This window comes from Haplochromis burtoni, unplaced genomic scaffold (genome assembly GCF_018398535.1).
Source record: "Haplochromis burtoni strain Fernald_Lab_line unplaced genomic scaffold, NCSU_Asbu1 Contig_2, whole genome shotgun sequence".
NCBI lineage: Eukaryota > Metazoa > Chordata > Actinopteri > Cichliformes > Cichlidae > Haplochromis > Haplochromis burtoni.
In genome coordinates this window covers 6590896-6609300 of record NW_024582363.1, presented here as the reverse complement: position 1 = coordinate 6609300, position 18405 = coordinate 6590896, and the positions used below count along the sequence as shown (strand labels likewise).

At 38.9% G+C, this 18405-nt stretch overlaps 1 protein-coding gene across 5 annotated transcripts in view; it reads left to right on the top strand.

The window, feature by feature from the left end:
• Nucleotides 1–18405, top strand: part of LOC102293801 (protein unc-13 homolog C) — a 113164-nt gene that overhangs the window by 88813 nt on the left and 5946 nt on the right. For 3 of the 5 annotated variants that reach the window (XM_005912872.3, XM_005912871.3, XM_005912870.3), the window contains 10 exons: nt 206–283; nt 1825–1902; nt 2642–2668; nt 5625–5713; nt 6075–6212; nt 7096–7219; nt 7726–7785; nt 9684–9764; nt 13922–14069; nt 16825–16917. In XM_005912872.3, the coding sequence (XP_005912934.1) occupies nt 206–283; nt 1825–1902; nt 2642–2668; nt 5625–5713; nt 6075–6212; nt 7096–7219; nt 7726–7785; nt 9684–9764; nt 13922–14069; nt 16825–16917 (916 nt within the window). The remainder of the gene's footprint in view (nt 1–205; nt 284–1824; nt 1903–2641; nt 2669–5624; nt 5714–6074; nt 6213–7095; nt 7220–7725; nt 7786–9683; nt 9765–13921; nt 14070–16824; nt 16918–18405) is intronic. The other 2 variants (XM_014333147.2, XM_005912873.3) reach the window with 1 other exon arrangement.

Genomic DNA, 18405 nt, shown 5'->3' with positions numbered 1-18405 from the left:
CTAGTGAACCCTGAATACTATTGCTGGGAATAATAACTCACTGTTAGATACAAGCATACTCTTTGGTATATTTATTGTGTTTAATATGATCTAGTTATGAGGCTTTAACTGTTTAGGGTTTTTCAGTGACTTCTGGACATACAGCAATGCAAGTAGAGCAGCAGTCATTAATTAGAAAACTGTCTCTCTCTCTCAATCCCCGCAGACTATAAACAAAGTTCTTCTGCAATATGCTGCAATCATATCCAAGGACTTTCCTTTGTATTTGAATAAGGAGAATGTGGTAAGTGCCCACTCAAAGCCTGCAAATGCTAATTGGAAAGGTTATGTTGAGTTTCTTTGTGCAAGTGCAAATATGGCAAGTCAGAAGAAAGTGTTTCTATGATTACTGTCTCTAGCAGCAGTTGGCATGGAGACTATGTAAAAAATGTTTGCAATAACAGCGCAGACTCTTCTATGTAGAGCCCTGCCCTGTCTTCCTTAATGCACGTAACAAAGTGTCTTTATTAACCGGGATGCAATTATTCATGTCACAGCCCAGAGCTGATGGGGAAAAGTCATTGGTATTTTCTGAGCTCTCTGTCCATTGTTTAATGTGACGGATGACTAAACACAGAGCCTTGTGAGTGGCCTAATTATCCACAGTGGTCTTTGAAGTTGAAGTGAGCGATAACACACAGTTTCCGCGCAGAGGAGGCAGATGTTTCTTTACAGTGCTGACAGGCTCATTACAACTGTCCCAGAGAAAACATGAAATGTCCCTTCCCTAGACAGAATTAAAATGACAATTGATGAAAAGAATGAAGTTACATAGTTCCAGAAATTTAACCTAATCTAATCTCTAATTTATTAGAACTCATATATTATACAGTACACATTTTTTTTTTTTACCCTATAATTGTCTTTGCTTTTGTCAGACTTTCTAGTTTTACATATGAACATTGTGCATTCACAATAACACATTAGTTTTAGTTTTGTGGGATTTTCATTTGTGTTATTCTATTTATTTGCCCTTTCTTACATTTAAATTGCATCATAGATCCGGTGCATATGTCAGTAAACCAAAGATTTTATGTTACATTTTTCACAGACTAAAATTATGCAGCTGTGGAAAATAATCATATGTGGTTTTAGAATATCTCATATGCTCATAAATCTTATAAAAAGAAACCCTAAAAATTATGTTTTGCCACAGACACAATTTTGGCTGCATTAGGGATTGAAAGACAGTAATCACCCCTCTTCTGTGGGCCACATTATGATCATTTTAGTACTTTCTATTACAAGTATCATAAATGTAGTTTGTTGAGTTCATGTCTGTCTTGTTTTTATGTTTGTTTGCTTTGTTTTGAGCGTATATAGTCTGTGACTGTCTGAGTTACTCTTGGTCTCCATAAAGAGCACTGTGATTAATGTCTGTCATCTGTTAAACTTCTTGTGGAGTGGAGAATCGATAACGCTGCCACCTGACACATTCGGTGTAGATATTTCTCTCTTTGTTGTGTTGCGTACGGATTGCATTTCCCCCCGTTGACTGCTGATGTCATTCAGAAACGTTGCCAGTTTGTGTAGATGTGTCAGGAAATCAAAAGTAGATTTTACAGTGAGTGCCCCTGTGATTTTTCTGACATTATGCATTGTGTTTTCAGTTAAATGTTAATCCAGCAAACTGCTACATTACTATGTCAGTATCTGGGAACCATTAAATTTGATGTGCTAGTTTTTTTGCAGGATTTAAACTTCAAAGATATTTTTTAGACACATTAGATGTTACATTGTGTTTTACAAAACAGTGTAGTCACATTCATTCTCATTCTTTTACAGCCCTGCATCATTCTCAACAACATTCAGCAGCTTCGTGTCCAGCTGGAGAAGATGTTTGAGTCCATGGGTGGCAAGCAGGTGTGCACTTACATAACTATCTATATGCTATTTCTGTGTGATGTCTGTGTCTGTTTTGAGGCAATTCACTTTCAATTTCAATAAGACTTGTAACCCTCAATCTATTCATATATATCAATCATTACAATTAAATACTCCCTTAATCCGTTATCTTCCAGGAAGAGGAAATCACAAGGTTAGCTAAAAAACGGCATCGCCAGGATTTAGTATCTTGTTAAAGTGTCTTCAGCACAGGTGGTGCCAGCTAATTTGAAAGTTTAAACCTCCGTTCTCAAATGTAAAATATGTATGGTGTGATTATGTAAATGATCATTTCAGATGATATCCATATGAAGTGGAAGTGAATAATAATCTTAACCTATGTTCAGACAGCTAACAGATTTATCTGACATGTAGATCACCCCTCCGACTACTACGTCTGCTACTGTTCGTACCTTCTTTGTATTCCATCTATAGTTCCCCACCTCTAATTTCCCCTGTGTATAATATGTGTTGACTTAACATTTTTCGTATTGACTTAAACCCCCAAAATCTCCGTGTTGTGCCTGAAACACAGGTGAATATTTTCCCTGTCAACCTGTCATTCAAACATGAGAAGCAGCTGGCACTTATTCCTATGACTTACCTGCATGTTTCTTTGTAGTTTCTAACACCTGTCTTGCCTTGCGTTTTGTCTTCTGTCGTTGTGTCTTCTGTTTTCCTCCCATTTCTTTTTTGTGCTCTCTCTCTCTGTCTCCAGGAGGAGGGGGTTGTGTCCTTCTGTAAGGTGTGTGTAGTAGGATTTGTCAGCACCCCTTTTCACCATTTACCAAATAATACCAAAAAAAAAGCACACCCTCTTCCCCCGTTCCACCCCTCACGCTTGTACGCTTCTCACCCCACCCCACCCCCTCAGCCCCTCCAGCAGCATGTGCCACAGAGCATACGGAATCTGAATTACCCATCACCCCTCTGGACAGGCTGCTCAAGCTCACCATCCCCTGCTCTCTGGGGAAAGTGGCTCAAACCACCTGATCCCATCTTTATTTTTAGCGTGGGGTTTTTTGGGGGTCTGTCTGCCACTTTTCTATCCGTGTCAAATTTAGAAGTGTGGTATCTATTTTAGTTCACTGCTCCCCTTTTTACTCCGATGCAAAGAGCAGAGTCAGGGGCTCACTAAGTTGTTGGCTGTGGTTTTGATCTTCTCTTTCCATCCCCCAAGCTGCAGCCACAAAATGCTTTAGACAGGATTTTTCAGACTGTGTTTAATGAGCTTCCCAAACACTTACATCTCTCCAGCTGTGCCCTTAGCAGAGGTGCTGCTATGGCCTAAATATTTGCAGATCTACACTCAGATCTCTCCATTATTATAGTGACAGGAGAAGTCGTAACTTCCTTTCAAAAACTGTGAATAACTACTGGTAATAGATGATCAGGCATATCTTTTAAGCATGTCTCAAGTAATTTATCTGGCTAATTATAAAGCCAAAGTCTATTTCAGGTGAAAGTGTCCTATTAGTTTCCTCTCTCCTCTATTTATAACAGAGGAATTCCGTATCAGAAATTAACTCCCAGAGAACCAGTGTAATTACCAAGAGCTGTTATCATAACAGAGATTAACAATAATCTCTTACAGTGCCCATTTATGGACTCATCATGGACTGATCTCCCCAGATTAGTATTAGTACTTATTTGGGGTATTTCGCTCAACTTAGAAATGGCATTTTATTAAGCCTTTATTTACTTGGCATTGTTAGTCATTATGGACAAACGGTGCTCTGGACTAACAACCTGCCAGTGAGTAGATACTGCATTGTTGAAACAGGTAAGGGGAATCAGAGCTGGACTGCAGTTGATAGGCTGTCAGCCAGGGGAGAGTAGTACACTCAGGAAGACTCTGGATGCCACTCAGTGTCAAGTGAAACCAGTTGCCATGGAGAAACCAGGTGCTCCATGATTTCCAGACATTTTGTTTCCCTCCTGTAAAGATTAATTGACAAGATTAAAAATGCACTGGCTACTTAGACTACGTGTGTAAGAAATCTTGTGGTGGAATTAGTGTACATTTGCCCTAAACTTCATTAGCAGTTTCTTCAAATGAGAATGCAGTAGTATCTATCAATTGTACCCATATTCATTTCTAGACATCGTATCCAGGAAAATGCACCACATCTTTAAATTGGCGTGTCACAGGTTTTAAATGAAGGCCTTGCTGTCAGGACTGCAGGTAGACATTCGATTGCAGGATCAGGAATAACACATTAGTCAGAGTAGACTTTTCTTTCCACTTGGGAGGTGACAGTTGCCTTGGTTTCTCTAACAGTGTTGGGATGTTTTTTGTTTTTTTTTTGCCAGCACCCCTATCCAGACATATTGTTCAATTTCAGGGACTGCCAGGCTAGAAATTAGAGCCCCGATCTGAAACTTTTGCCAGGAGAAAGCAAAATAAAAAATACCTAGTTTTTTTTTAAACTTATTTATTTTGCTATCACATGAAAAGACGTTAATCACGTTACACATGGTGAAAAAAATTACACGTCAAATCTTTATGGGCGCAGACTACTTTTTGTCAGCGTGATCCATCAATTCCATTGAGGTGACAACAGCCTTAATGTTTGTGCATGTGAACACACAGATGTAAAATCTATTTCGATCAATCCACAAATAGAGGCGTGTCTCCTCCACAGCCATAAAAGGTTTAGTTTACTCATCTGCTTCCCAGCTGAGCTATCTGCCACTAGAATGTGAGAGATGAGTGGCTCCATGGCTAAGCTTATCGGGTATAACGTGACGATCTGTCGTGCATGTGGTGCCGTGCCTTACCTCAAACATCCATCTCAGCACTAAGCCTGAACAACATCAAAAACACCAACATTTGTACAGAGCCTCACAAACACTGAGACAAGCAGATGCAGTCATACATTTAGTTACTGGCACGCAGCATAGCACGAGTGTCTGTCTATGTATTTTATGAAAACATGTCCAAAACATTACATAAATGCGAACATGAACATGCGCATACATTCATCACATGCGCATGCATAAATATGGCCAACAAATGCATGCGTACAGTAAATGTTGTGGGGGAAAAAAGTGTTGATGTCTTTTGCATCGGCTGGCTTTGGAAGCTATTCATTTGTAAGGTTGTCATCTGTCACCATATAGATATGTGGGATATAGATATCAATCAAAACACACCCACATTTCAATAAATAAACTTTTCACTCTCAAATAAATCTTGCACCTGTTTATTGCAACAAACATAAAAAAGTTTTTTCTCCCTAAAACTGAAAAACATCAGTCAGACGTCTTGAGAATCAGAACATCTGTATGTATAAATGCCCAAATGCTTAAATCCCAGAGATGTAGCAGGCTCCCAGCATCTTCTCTCTTCTGTAACATGTGTAATAGTGCACAAAAATGTTCTCCATTGAGAGACCTCTCGCTCGCTGCTTCTTTGCTGACACCGTGTCTCATGACTCGGCAGTTATCGTTACAGTGCTCGGAGGTGAGCTGTCCATTGGTATTCAGAGCGCTGTTTGCCACAGATGGCAGGCAGAATGAGTAGGAGGCCACCAGCAAGGCAGGTTGCCACTCCTCTGTGCCTGCCCCCATCCCCCCAGCACCCCCACCCTACTAGAGGCATCCTCCAGAGATACCGAGTTCTAGTCAGTGTGTGTTTAGTGTATGCTGTGTAATTATGCCATAACTGGGTTTTTGTTTTTTTTGTTTTTTACTCACAGCTGGATGCAGAGGCCAGTGATCTGCTAAAGGAGCTGCAAAATAAACTCAACACAGTGCTGGATGAGCTCAGCGGAGTGTTTGGCTCCAGGTGAGCACTGGTGTTACTCAAAATGCGCGCATGAGGTGTTTTTCAAATGGTTAATGACTTCATTCATGTCTTGTTCTGTCAAAGAAATTGAACTATATGGCTGCTTAGTTATTGACAGACATTTGCTCACAATGTAAGTGGCTCACGCTCTTGCTGTGCACCATGCTTTGTGAGCACAGCAAGTTCCTTAACATTTCCAAATGAACAAATGTCACCCCAGCTCTTAACACCTTTTCAGTCATATAATAGGAACAGCGGGAGTGAGCTAGCACCAATTCAAAATGGTTAATTTTTACTGCTGCAGCATTAAAAAAAAAATAGAAGAAAAAGATTCAAAGGATTTCTGGTTTCCATCACACAGTTTTAAGCCTGTGATTGAGGACTGTGTGAAGCAGATGAACCAGGAGCTGGTTCAGATGAAAGGTCCAGCCAAAGGAAGTAATGCTGCCATGGATGCAGAGACTGTCCTCCGGCCTCTTATGGACCTTCTGGACAAAAAGTGGGTATCTACTGAATACAAGGTAGAAGAATTGTGTAACACAATTTTGTCCTTTTGTTTACAATACTTGCACGTGCCAGCCTCTCCAGCAAATGTCATTAATCCAAGTACAGAACTACAAAAGCAATCCAACCAGGGAGCTCTAGATCACACTTCCTTAAACACAGCATTTGCAAGTTAAGCAGAAAAATATAGCACGCACATTAACGTACCGAAAGTTATTGTTTGGTGTTATTCATTTGGCCAGTTCAGCACATTGTTAGAGGACATTGCATTTTTCTTTAGTATCATTTAAGTCCTTGGGCTGCCTTTTTCAGACAGTGTTGTGTCCTAAGACTAAGATTAAGGGAAAAATAGACCCTTGATTGTAAAGAAATCCGTTCTCCTCCTCTCCTCAATGCTGATCAATTGTTTGATCATTTCATTTCTGGTTGGGACCACTTTGATACTAGGAAAAATGGGTATAATACACAGGAGACACATTATCGATCACTGCCTACTAATGTAACCTAAGGACTGCATTTATTACTTGGAGGGTTTTTACGCTGTGTTCTGATATGGTTAGCTGAGCCCTGGGAATCGTTCTCAATCTTTTGTCAAATCAACATTGAGGCCAGTGGGGTATTACAGGGAATCCTCTTAATGATATGGAAATACAAAATCCTTTCTCATGTCTCTTAGACCCTGCTTGCACAATAGGGTGAGATTAAATCATAAAGCTGCTGCATTTATTCTTTGAATCCCAGCTGTTTTTTTCCTCTTTTCTTTATTTAATCATTATATTTATGAAGACATTAGTAGGAGTCTTTAGCCATGTTTGTTTAGTTTTGAGGCAGGGCTGTAAGTGTTGACCTGACACATGACCTCCTTTCCTGTTTTGCAGTTTAATGTTATTTGCCAAGATTTGTGAGAAGACAGTGCTGAAACGAGTCCTCAAAGAGCTTTGGAAGATTGTGCTGAACACAATCGAGAGAACAATTGTTCTGCCTCCGTTGAGTGACCAGAGTGTGAGTATTGTGTGAGATTTCCCTTCTCTCTTACCTCTTTCAGCTCTTCACTTGGCCTCCACCAACCTCCTCTTGTGCACCTGTCTCTCTCTCTCTTCCTCCATCTGTTCCGCTCTCTCCTGCCCCCTCATAGCACACAAATCACTGTACAGAAGATGAAGCACGGCAACATGACATCTCTAAATCTTTATGCACGTGGAATGAGTTTTTTCATACTCCTAATCCTTTTGTGAGAGCTTGGTTAATATTTTTCATCTTAGGAGTATCTCATTAAGCCCATTTTTTATTGTCACCCAAACCAGGCAAATCTTAAAGTCATCATGTCAAACAGTGTTTGAGATGTCGCCCAATGCCACTTTAGAAATCCAATTTCAGCAACAATAAGTTATCCCTTCACTCTGTTTAGCTTGATCACCTGATAATCTTTTAACAATTTCTGCTGCATTTTTCAAAAATATATTTTCATACGATGGTTCATGATGAAACCGTATCTGCTTCTCCAACAGCAAGGAGCTCAGATGATCTTCAGTGCTGCCAAGGACTTGGGACAGCTATCCAAACTGAAGGTAATTTATGAATGAGCTTATAAATATCACAATACAGAAACTCTTTTTGGTCTGAATCCTATATTGTCTAAAAAGGGACTTAAATTAAAGATGGATTGTTCTTATATTTGGAAAAAATGTTTGTGGTCATGGCTTATGTAATATAAATTACACAAATCAAAAGAAATAATCTCACCACACAGCTGAACATGATCAACATTTTACACATGCAAGCGTCCAGAAATATAAAAAGAACAAAAACCTTGTAAGATAATTCTTCTTTGGCATCATGAAATACAGCTCGGAGCTACATAACTGGGCAGGTGTCTAATTGCTGATGTGACTGGAGGATGTCTAATCCCACGAGCTCCATTTAGTGAGGCATTTGGATAGATCAGTGGCTGTGCTGTGGTTTCACTAACAACTAGGGTGTGACAATACCTCTGAGAGGTATTTTAGCTCTGAGTCACACAGAAGTTGCAAATGTAATGTGTGTTTCCCTGCTGAATTTTAAGCGAATTCATGTTTGTGTTGTGTGTGGGATTCCGTCAGATGTCCTTTGAGGCAACATCTGGGTACTGATCATCTGTACACAGATGGGCGTTTTTCTGTCGTTCTCCAAAAGTATTAAAGTGCTTCATCATCCTCTTGTTATTCGTGATTATGACTGATAATCTCCAGCTCTTTTACTTTTGTCATAAAATGTAGGCTTCATTTTCTGATGTCATTTTTTTATTCTTAGCTCTGTTCTCTCCTGTTAATATATTAAAGCATGTCTCTAACTCTTCCTACACAATCTAACATCCGAAGTAAATCCCTGACTAATTGCTATTGCAGTGATGTGACTTTTGAACTATGTAATGTTTTCAGATTCACTGGAACAGTTGAAGAACACTTTGGCTGATTGACAGTTTGCTTGAAAAATGTAATGCAGTGTGCAGGACCACTTTGATGTCTATGTCCTATGACCTCTGTAAATCCCGTGCTCAGCTCTACAAAGCACTTATCTTTTTCAGCAAATATTTGACAACAAACAGCTTGTAGTGTGTTCTCAGCTTACTACATGGATTTTGCAGGAAGATAGCCATTTCTATTTGAAATACTCAATTACGAGAGTAAATAAATACATTATTACAGTAATATAATATAATAATAAATGGCAAAAAAAGTCTATCTAAACATACACAGTTTCTCCATCAGAACATGATATCTTCCTCCATGCAACCTCCAGTGTTTTTGGGGCACATCATGGCTTTGTTTTCTCTTGATGGAGAAAGTGCTGGAACAGACACAATGCAAATGAGGGTGACCCAGTGCAATTTTGGCATCAAAACCAAAGAACATCTTAGCACTGATGCAGATTAAACTATTTCCTCTCACAGTAGCTCTGTTTAAAGACTTTTGGTTGATTAAATCTGTACCATATGATGATTGCAGCTGAATACACACATCTTTCATCTCAAGATTGCGATGTGCATTTTCAAAGTAAACCACCATCGGCATGCACCTGACAGTGTGATTATGTGGATTAAATAGTTAAATCTCATCCAATATGAAACTTTTGCTTCTGTACACACGAGCTGTACACACCTGAGAAATAAGGCAGTGCCAGAAGTTATTTACAGCAATCAATTTACAGGTCATGAAAGCTCCAATTAGAATTGACAAAAACATTTTTCATGATTAAAATAGATTTTTTTGTGTGTTGGTGTGAGACAGCGAGGTTTAAATTTATCACACACAGTTTAAATGACTTGCACTGGTTCTGGTTTGTAAGCAGTAAATGCTCTATATCACGAGCACTATGGCTCACTTAAGGTCATAACCATGTTGCTGGAGATACATCTTAAAATTCAAAGTTAACAAATGTGACTTGTGATGGTATTTGCTTACTGCAGTGTTTTACTCTCTCTCTCTAGGAGCATGTCATCCGAGAAGAAGCCAGAAGTCTGACACCACGCCAGTGCGCAGCCATGGACCTTGTGCTTCCCACCATCAAGGTGAGTTTTTTTTTTGTTTGTTTATTATACAGTTGGCAGTACTGGCTAAACTTGACCTTTAAAAGGAAAAGCAGGTGTGCATAGCATAGCAGAGATATGCAAATGATTTAAACATGCATATTCTAGGAGTGTGGAATTCTGTTACTCGTGACATGCTTTGGACATTTTAGTCTTAAGAGCTATAGTCTCTAATTGCACCTATGTTTACACTGTAAATGGATTTACTAAAGGTTACCGATTATGTTTTATTTTTTCCACATCATATATAATGACATTAAATATTGTCAAAATGTAAAAATAATAAAGTACATGAATGAAATAGTAATTTGAATTGCTGTAGGTGTATGAACTCGGACACCTAACCATGCAGTCTTTACAAACATAAAGGGCAGAAAAGAATGGGTCATTCTACAGAGCTCACTGAACTCAAGTGCAGTACTGTAACAGGATACCACTGCAACAACAAGTAGGTTCGTGAAATTTATTTTCTCCTCGATATTTCACCATCAACTGAAAGTCGTGTTATTGTAAAGTGGAAGCATTTAGGAATCAGAGTAACTCACCCACAAAGTAAAAGACCACATAAAGAGAGCGGGTTGCTAAGTGCTGAGGCTAGTACGTAAAAGTTTCCAGCACTCTGCTGACTCAATAACTGCAGCGTTCCAAACCTCTTCTAGCATTAGCATCAGTACAAAAGTTGTGCACCAGGTGATTCATGGCAGGGTTTTCTATGGCTGAGTGGTGTGGTGTGAAAAAGTGTTTGCCCCCTTTCTGGTTTCCTAGTGTTTTGCATATGTTTCAAATCATCAAACAATTTGTTTATATTAGACAAAGATAACCCACGTAAATACAGATTGCAGTTTTTAAATGATGATTTCATTGATTAAGGGAAAAAGGATATCCAAACCTATCTGGTTCTGTGTGAAAAATTAATTGGCTGTCTTGTTAAATAATGAATTAACTGTGATTAACCACTTTTTTTTGGAAAGTTTGGTTCAGTTTTACTAACCACAGTCAGGCCTGATTACTGGCAGACCTGTTGAATTATGAAATTACTTAGAACCTGAGTGACAAAGTGAAGCAGACTAAGAGGTCTCAAAAAGCAACACATCATCCTACAATCTAAAGCAGGGGTAGGCAACTCCAGGCCTCGAGTGCCGATGTCCTGCAGGTTTTAGATGTGTCCTTGATCCAACACAGCTGATTCAAATTGCTAAATGACCTCCTCAACATGTCCTGAAGTTCTCCAGAGGCCTGGTAATGAACTAATCAGTTGATTCAGGTGTGTTGACCCAGAGTGAGATCCAAAACCTGCAGGGCACCGGCACTCAAGACCTGGAGTTGCCTACCCCTGATCTAAAGAAACACAAGAGAAACAAAGTCACTGTCAAAGTCACATTCTGTGGGTTGACGAGACAAAATCTGAACTTATATGAAGGTTTGATTCCTGTTATATCTGGCATATAATTAACACAGCATTTCAAAAAAGGACCATAATGCCAACAGTAAAATATGGTGGTGGTAGTGTAATAGGGTGGGACTTAATAAAATAAAAAATAACATTAAAAAATTATTTAGCAGTTTTAAAAAACACTGAAATACTGGTCACGAGTTGTAGTATTTGCTCCAAAGCGATGCTCTTTGGTTCATCCAGGAGCTTGTTAGTATTTCTTGTTTGCTTGTTAATGTTAATATTGATGAAGTGAAACTACAAGAGTATGGTGCACAACTTAAAACTAAAAATAAATTGCATCTTAAAAATACCTCTGACACTTCCCAAGCCCATAGAAAAAGAAGAAAAAACAGCAGCATTTTACTTTTCTGCCATTTGACAGATTTTGCAAAAGGATACAAAATGATACCAAGTCAGAGTTCTTCAGGCACAAGAGGAGAGTTATGGCAAGGTGCCACTATGGAAACACAACTCCATAAGGTGTAGAAAAAAAACTAATTGATTTTGCTGTCACCAAGGAAACTACCTGGAGGTTTAAATCAATCATGTCACCGAAATTCTTTCATCAGTATTCCAATGAGAGCAGTCGATTAACACAGAGTTGGTAGAAATTTAGAAATTCTGTTTAAATGGCTACCTGAATATACAGTCTAAAAAACAGAACAACCTCAAAACCCATCAAAAATAGATACACTAAAATTTAAAAGAAATGTGCCATTCATCAGTAACTATAAATATATAGAACCAAGAATTTCTTCTTGGACTAAAAAGTTAAATCCTGTGCAACATATTTATTTATTTAAATGCTTTTTTATTTAAACATTTAAATATAATATTTCATCCAAGCTGAACTTCAAACCTGTAAAAATGAATGGGCAGGATAATGCAGTGGCCTAAGCAGACCTTACCTGACAAAATAGCACACTTAACAGAGCCCAAGTAATGTATTATTTATCCTTTCTTTGAACTCTGGCCTTGTCTGATTGTATGAGAAAGATGTCTGAGAGTTCCTCGATAAAATGTATATTTGATATAGTTAATAAGATAATATGTAGGCATTTATTGAAGTGCATTTCAGAATAGATCCCAGTTTTTGAACAACAAACATAGATATTAGGAAAAAAACTGATAATAAGATTCTTTATGCAGGCCATTTTATTTGTCTTTCTTGTTATCAGATGTTAGTATTACCAGAAAATAAACTGTTAGTAATCACTTACTTGCTCAGGTAAATGTGCTAAAGACTTATCAGCAGAAGACTACAGCCTCACATCATTAACTACCAAATGCAAACCCCTGCTAAGCCTCGAAGATAGAGAAAATAAATGAAGAAGAAAAACGAAATCAAATATATGAGGCAAAATATAAGGAACTGGAGGAAAGTAATAGGGTAACAAAAAGAAAGTACGGATGTTGTAAAGGTGGCCAGTGATTTTACTGGAGGCAGGGTGATATCTTGAGCATGCAGGTTGGTTTGGGTCTTTTTGCCAGAGGGAATGCAGCACTGCAGCCCAGCAGTAACACTGCAGGCATTTTTCAGGATGAGGCGACACTCTTATAGATCAGTACAGCTTATATTCTGTGAGTCTTAGTGCTGTGACGGTGATTGGAATGAGGAGGTGATATTTTTTGAATAAATTGTTTCAAATGTTCTGACCTAAAATGAGACAAATCTCCAAGGCACAAAATACAGACATTCTGAACATCTTCCTGTGTTATATGGTGGGAAATTGTGAATAGATACAACTCTTATTGTACCACTGTTTGTCTAAGCCAATTCAATTGTAGTTGGGTGTGTTTTTTTTAAATAACTATAGATGTTAATCTTTGGGAATTTTATGTATATTTAGTGTTTCCTGGGCATTTTATGGATAGAATATGTGCCGTTTCTCTTTCTTTCTCTTAAAACTCCACTGATGACTCAACCTCTGCACGCCAGATTATGTATAATTCACAAGAAGCACATGTCGGTCAAACTTTATGACTAATAAATCATTGGTGAGGCAGACCACAGCGCCTCCCCATGTGTCGAGTCACTGACCTGACACCAGTCTGAAAATATTTACCGGCACTTTCTCCATTGTGGTGTCAAGCTTTGTCTGATGAAGACAATGTGGTTCGGATGTCACTTTGCAGCTGTGTATACCTTATCTCTGTCTACTGCATTTTCTGTCCAGTGTATTTATTGACATGAGATAAGGGTGCACCAACTTTTTAACTTGGATCATGACAACAGAAACTCCACAAACAACACAAGCGCCATTAACAATAGCTCTTTTGTCTGTGTAATGATCATGTGTTGTAGAAGAAAGCTAGCTGAACAGATAAGCACAAAAAAGCAGTCCATCTTTTCTTAATAAGATCTCTCCATGGCCACAATCTTCCATATGTAGGAGTGGTGACAGCATTTCAAAAGAATGCAAAGCTTTGTGTGTACTCAGCTATCATGCTTATCAGCACAAATGTGCATTAACCACCCCAGCAGGGGTTTCAGATTTAAATGCACGGTAATTAGACAGAAAAGTGGCTATTACTGCTGTCTCTTGCCTGGTCTCCTGCTTGGAAAATGCATACTGTCCACATAATCTCAGGTTATTTCTCTGCCGACTGAAACTTGCTGATGTGTATGAACTCAACAGAGGATCCCTTCCTGGAAAACATTCTGGAGTCATCTGAAAGTTAACTCCTCTTTCTTTTCTTATAGCAATACTTCCATGCTGGAGGAAATGGCCTGAAGAAAACTTTCCTTGAAAAGAGCCCTGATATGAAGTCCCTCAAATATGCTCTCAGCCTTTACACTCAACCTACAGATGCCTTGATCAAGAAATATATATGCACCCAAACCTCTCAAGGTAAGCACCTAGCTATGGTCAGGCTCAGTTGGGTTTCAGTTTGGGAGGGAATGGAGTTATTTCAGCATTCAAATGCTGGAAAACTTTTGTCTTAAGAGCTATACTCTGTATTCTCTCTGCCTTGCTTGGGCAGCTTCACTTTTACAGAAAGCATCTATAAAAACACAGTGAGAGTGCCAGCAAAGGCGTGAAAAAAGACAGATTGGTCATTCTATTGTGAAGCTATATTTTAGCACCTAGGCAGAAGTGAATAAACATATTTTTATGACGACTGATTACACTTGTAGCAAAACAGTTTATTCACAACATATTTGTTGCTGTAATTCACAGTTAATATCTGATTTGTCTGCAACATTTCGGAGTTGTAATGCTTTATTTAACCTTAACATTATGGAGTTTCCCATCAGTATTTACCCCATATATATTGCTGTAAATGTGTTCTGAAGATGCCTCTTTTTTATCAGCTTAAATACACAGTGAACATTGCTGTAATTGCATTTATCTCATCACTGTAGGAGCACTGTGCCTCTTTCACTGTAAATAACTTTAAAAACAAACAAACAGCAACAGTATCTTTGGCCTTTTCATCCTGTGTGCTTAAGGGCTTAATTGCTCTCATGCTCTTTTCCCTTCACTCTCTCATTAACAATGCATAAAAAAACACTGTCGGGATAAATACGATATACAGTATTTGCTATGTAAATCCATATATTCTCTTTTGTGCAGTCGCCTCACTCTTTCTTTCCGGCATCTCTGGCACACTTGTATATGTTGTTGACTCATCCGTCTTTATTTGGATTTTCTTCTCTGTAATAAGGCGGAAATACCTTCAGGTATCCAGAGATGCTCAAGAGGGAATTCAACCCGGCAGGGCGTTGAAGCTTTAAGCTCCCGGTTCCCTCAGTGTGCTCAGCCTTGTAGAACACTGCATAGCAGGCAGCAGGAAACTGAAAGCCTGTAGGAAAAAGCTCGGCAGCCAGCAGGCCAACCAGCATTGCCGTTTTCCCTGAGTGGCAGATGGGCATAGATACACAGTGTTTCGCTGTGTGCTATTTTCAGATTGCTCGATGTGTTTCTCTTCTTCCACCCGCGCTACATCTCTCATCCCATTCCAGCTCCACCCGCAATTTCACACCATGCTTTTTATCTGAGGTGGCCTAATGTTCTGTCTTTAAGTGGAAGTAGTGAGCTGGTTGAGGTCAAAAATTAAAGAATGTGGAGATGATGCTTGATGTAGCACAGTGGACACAGTTTCATTAATCACCAACCCCTGTGCTCTGAGAACGACATATTTAGACCACGGCATGTACCAGTTTAATCCTGCCAAGCCTGCTCTCGGAAGCATACATGTGTCTCTTTGTTGAGTGGGGGCTGTTGTCTAGCTTACAGTAATCTCGCATGAATATTTTGCAGTTTTTTGGTTATGTAGTATTCGTGTGTTGAAATGTCACACGGTGTAGGCTAAGCGTAACGTCTTATTTGACAGTGGAAAAAATCTGGGAATTTAAGAGCAAGTCTTCGTCAATTAATGCAGACAACTCGCCTTTCTTATCTGCATTTTCAACACTTAATCTGATCCTAAGGCCTACTCGCTGCCACCTTGGTTTTTATCTATCCCTGCTTTCTTTTATCTTCAACATGTACCATTTGTCTTCTTCACACTTTGAGCTTCTACGTCTCTCAGAATTCCTTTTTTAGTATCTGTTGAGTACACCGGTATATTTTTTTTCATAAATGCACAACATACCATAATGTCTGTTTTTACCCTGATAGCTAAAGTGACCATGCAGTGGCATTGTTGTGTGTTCTCACAAGTTCAGGACTTCATTGTGCTGCAGTTTCTTAGTTCTCTATCGGCTTCCTGGGGCTTCATTACAATAAATCTCAAGGCTTGTTTCCCCATTACCAGCCACAACGGGTGCTGCATGTTTGGCATATATTGATTAGCTATTGGATCAACATGCCTCTACATTAAGTAGTGTTCAACGTCTACTTGCTCCTGGCTGGCTTAAACATGAAGCAGCTGAAATGAGCAAGGCTCCCTACATCAGACAGTATGTAACATGGTCAGCAATCCATTCTAATTGTTCATCTCTGACTGAGTGACACGTTAATGATGCTGCACAGCAACTGAGCAGAGTCCTCCTTTATATTCATGCATTCCCTTTGCCTCATCTATTTCCTTTCTGTTGCATGGCATTCATAGTGTGTTTCCATGGAGTTAAATCCAGTGTTTTCACTTGAGCTAAGACGTTGTTGATTTCAGCATGTAGAACATTATTTATTTAGTAGATTCCTTCACAACATGTGCCTTTTTCACAGCCCTCAAACCAGACAGATTATTTCATGTTTCTATTTTTTTTACTTGTTGTTATTCTTGTTTAGCCTGGAGCTAAAGGAAACTCTGGCTTTGCTTGCTACTGGGCTGCCATGAGAGTGAAAACAAGTCTGCTCTCTTACTGTTTTCCTTAGGTCTGTTTTTTCTCTTTTAGTTCTGACACACTCATGTGTTTATACACAGCTTTTTGGATCAATCTTTGGATTCACCAGGTACACAGATAGTTGTCTTCACAGTTTTGCATCTGTCCACACATCCTCCCTCTCTCTCTCTCTTTTTTCAGTCTCCATCTCTTTTATTTCGGGTTCCTGATCTCTGTATTTCTCTCCCTGCTTCCTCACTGCTGCTCCTCCATTCTTTCTGATTTTCATTACGCCTCTTTCCAATTCTCCTGTTGCTGTTTTGGTGTGTGTCCAGGTCAGTCATCCAACGGATCAGTGGGGGAGGTGTCGATGCAAGTGAATCTCATCTCTCACCCTGGCACTGGAGAGCACAAAGTCAGCGTGAAGGGTGAGCTTTTTCCTATACTCAAACCTGCTTTTTGTTATTTCCAGTCAAATCTGTTCACACCTGCAAATATTCACAAAAATCTATCTCATCTGTGCAACTGGGCTGCAGGGGCCATCAGCAGCACAGCTTCTTGGAGCGCCTTCAAAATCAGAGAATAAGTTAATTACCTTTTGATATGTTGTTTCTTATTGTAATTAAATAGAAAATCAGGTGTTTTATGCATGACAGTGTCGGGATTGATGCAGTATTGTCATATTTGTAATAGCTGTTGTTGTCAATTCCACTAGGTACTATAGGTATTAGTCAATCATTCTTCTAAGCTTTCAAATGACCGTGCATATTTGGATTTCCATGCAATTTCACGAGGGGCAATAGTTTTGGCCTTTATGTGTGTCTCCTGTTTAAGTGTTAGTAACATTCTTCTTCTATGTTGTGTTGTTTCATGGTTGTTGGCAAACAGCTTATAGATACATTATCACCACCTTCTGGTAGTAGTAGAGCATTACATACTACAAGACATTGATAAAAACAAAGGAAATTTTATTACGTAATCAAACTTAAGCAAAAGACAATTGCAAAAAATAACTTTTTTAAAACTAATTCAGTTGTTATTTGATCGTCCAAATTTAATTACTCTTTAATAGTTTCATTCTTTCAAATCATCTGCATTTGCCAGTATGATTTTTTTTTTAAAACAATGCACCTGAAAAGCCTTTTACCAAAACGGAGTCCTAAAACTGCATTGTTATCCCTGCAAGTTATACTTCTATTGTACTTCAAAATTACATCCTGCTAGAGCACAGTACAAAGTCACTGTAATTAGGGGATAGCTGAAAAAAAAAGATTGATACTTGTATACTGTAATAGCTATAAACTGGAAAATACATAGGTCTGCTACTACACAGATAAGACAAGTAAAGTTCAGCTATGCATGTACAGCTGGCTCAAAGGTTGGCTGTTTATTAGTTCTTTGCTTTATCATTACAGAATTTCTCCAGAGATGTATTTCTTATAATTCACTGTGAGCCTCCTTATTTCCTTACAGTGTCTCTAAACCTGCCTCCCCCCAAAAGCACCATAGGCATTAGAGAAACTAAAAACATGAGAGCAAAGCAACAATGTTTTCACAAAAAGGAAAAGCCATCATTACATGAGTCACAGTTTAGCTTTTGATTAAAATTTTTCTGCATTTCCTGAATTTAAATTTGGCAGCTCACACAGAAAATCCAGCATGCTGCCACATCATTATGGTTTACTGACGCTGCATGTCAGTCAATGTCTCTGGTCTTCTTCACTGTGGATTTACTCGTTATTTGAATATCAGTGCAGAAGAGTGAGTATGAAAAGAAATCTTTGCAGGCTGATTCATAGGCACTAACACGCAGAGATGTTTACCATTAATGCTGCAGATAGCTGGAAATGTTTCTGTTATCAGGCTCTGTTATGCTTGCTCCGACGGTATCTCAGTTTAACGTGACATTTTCTACA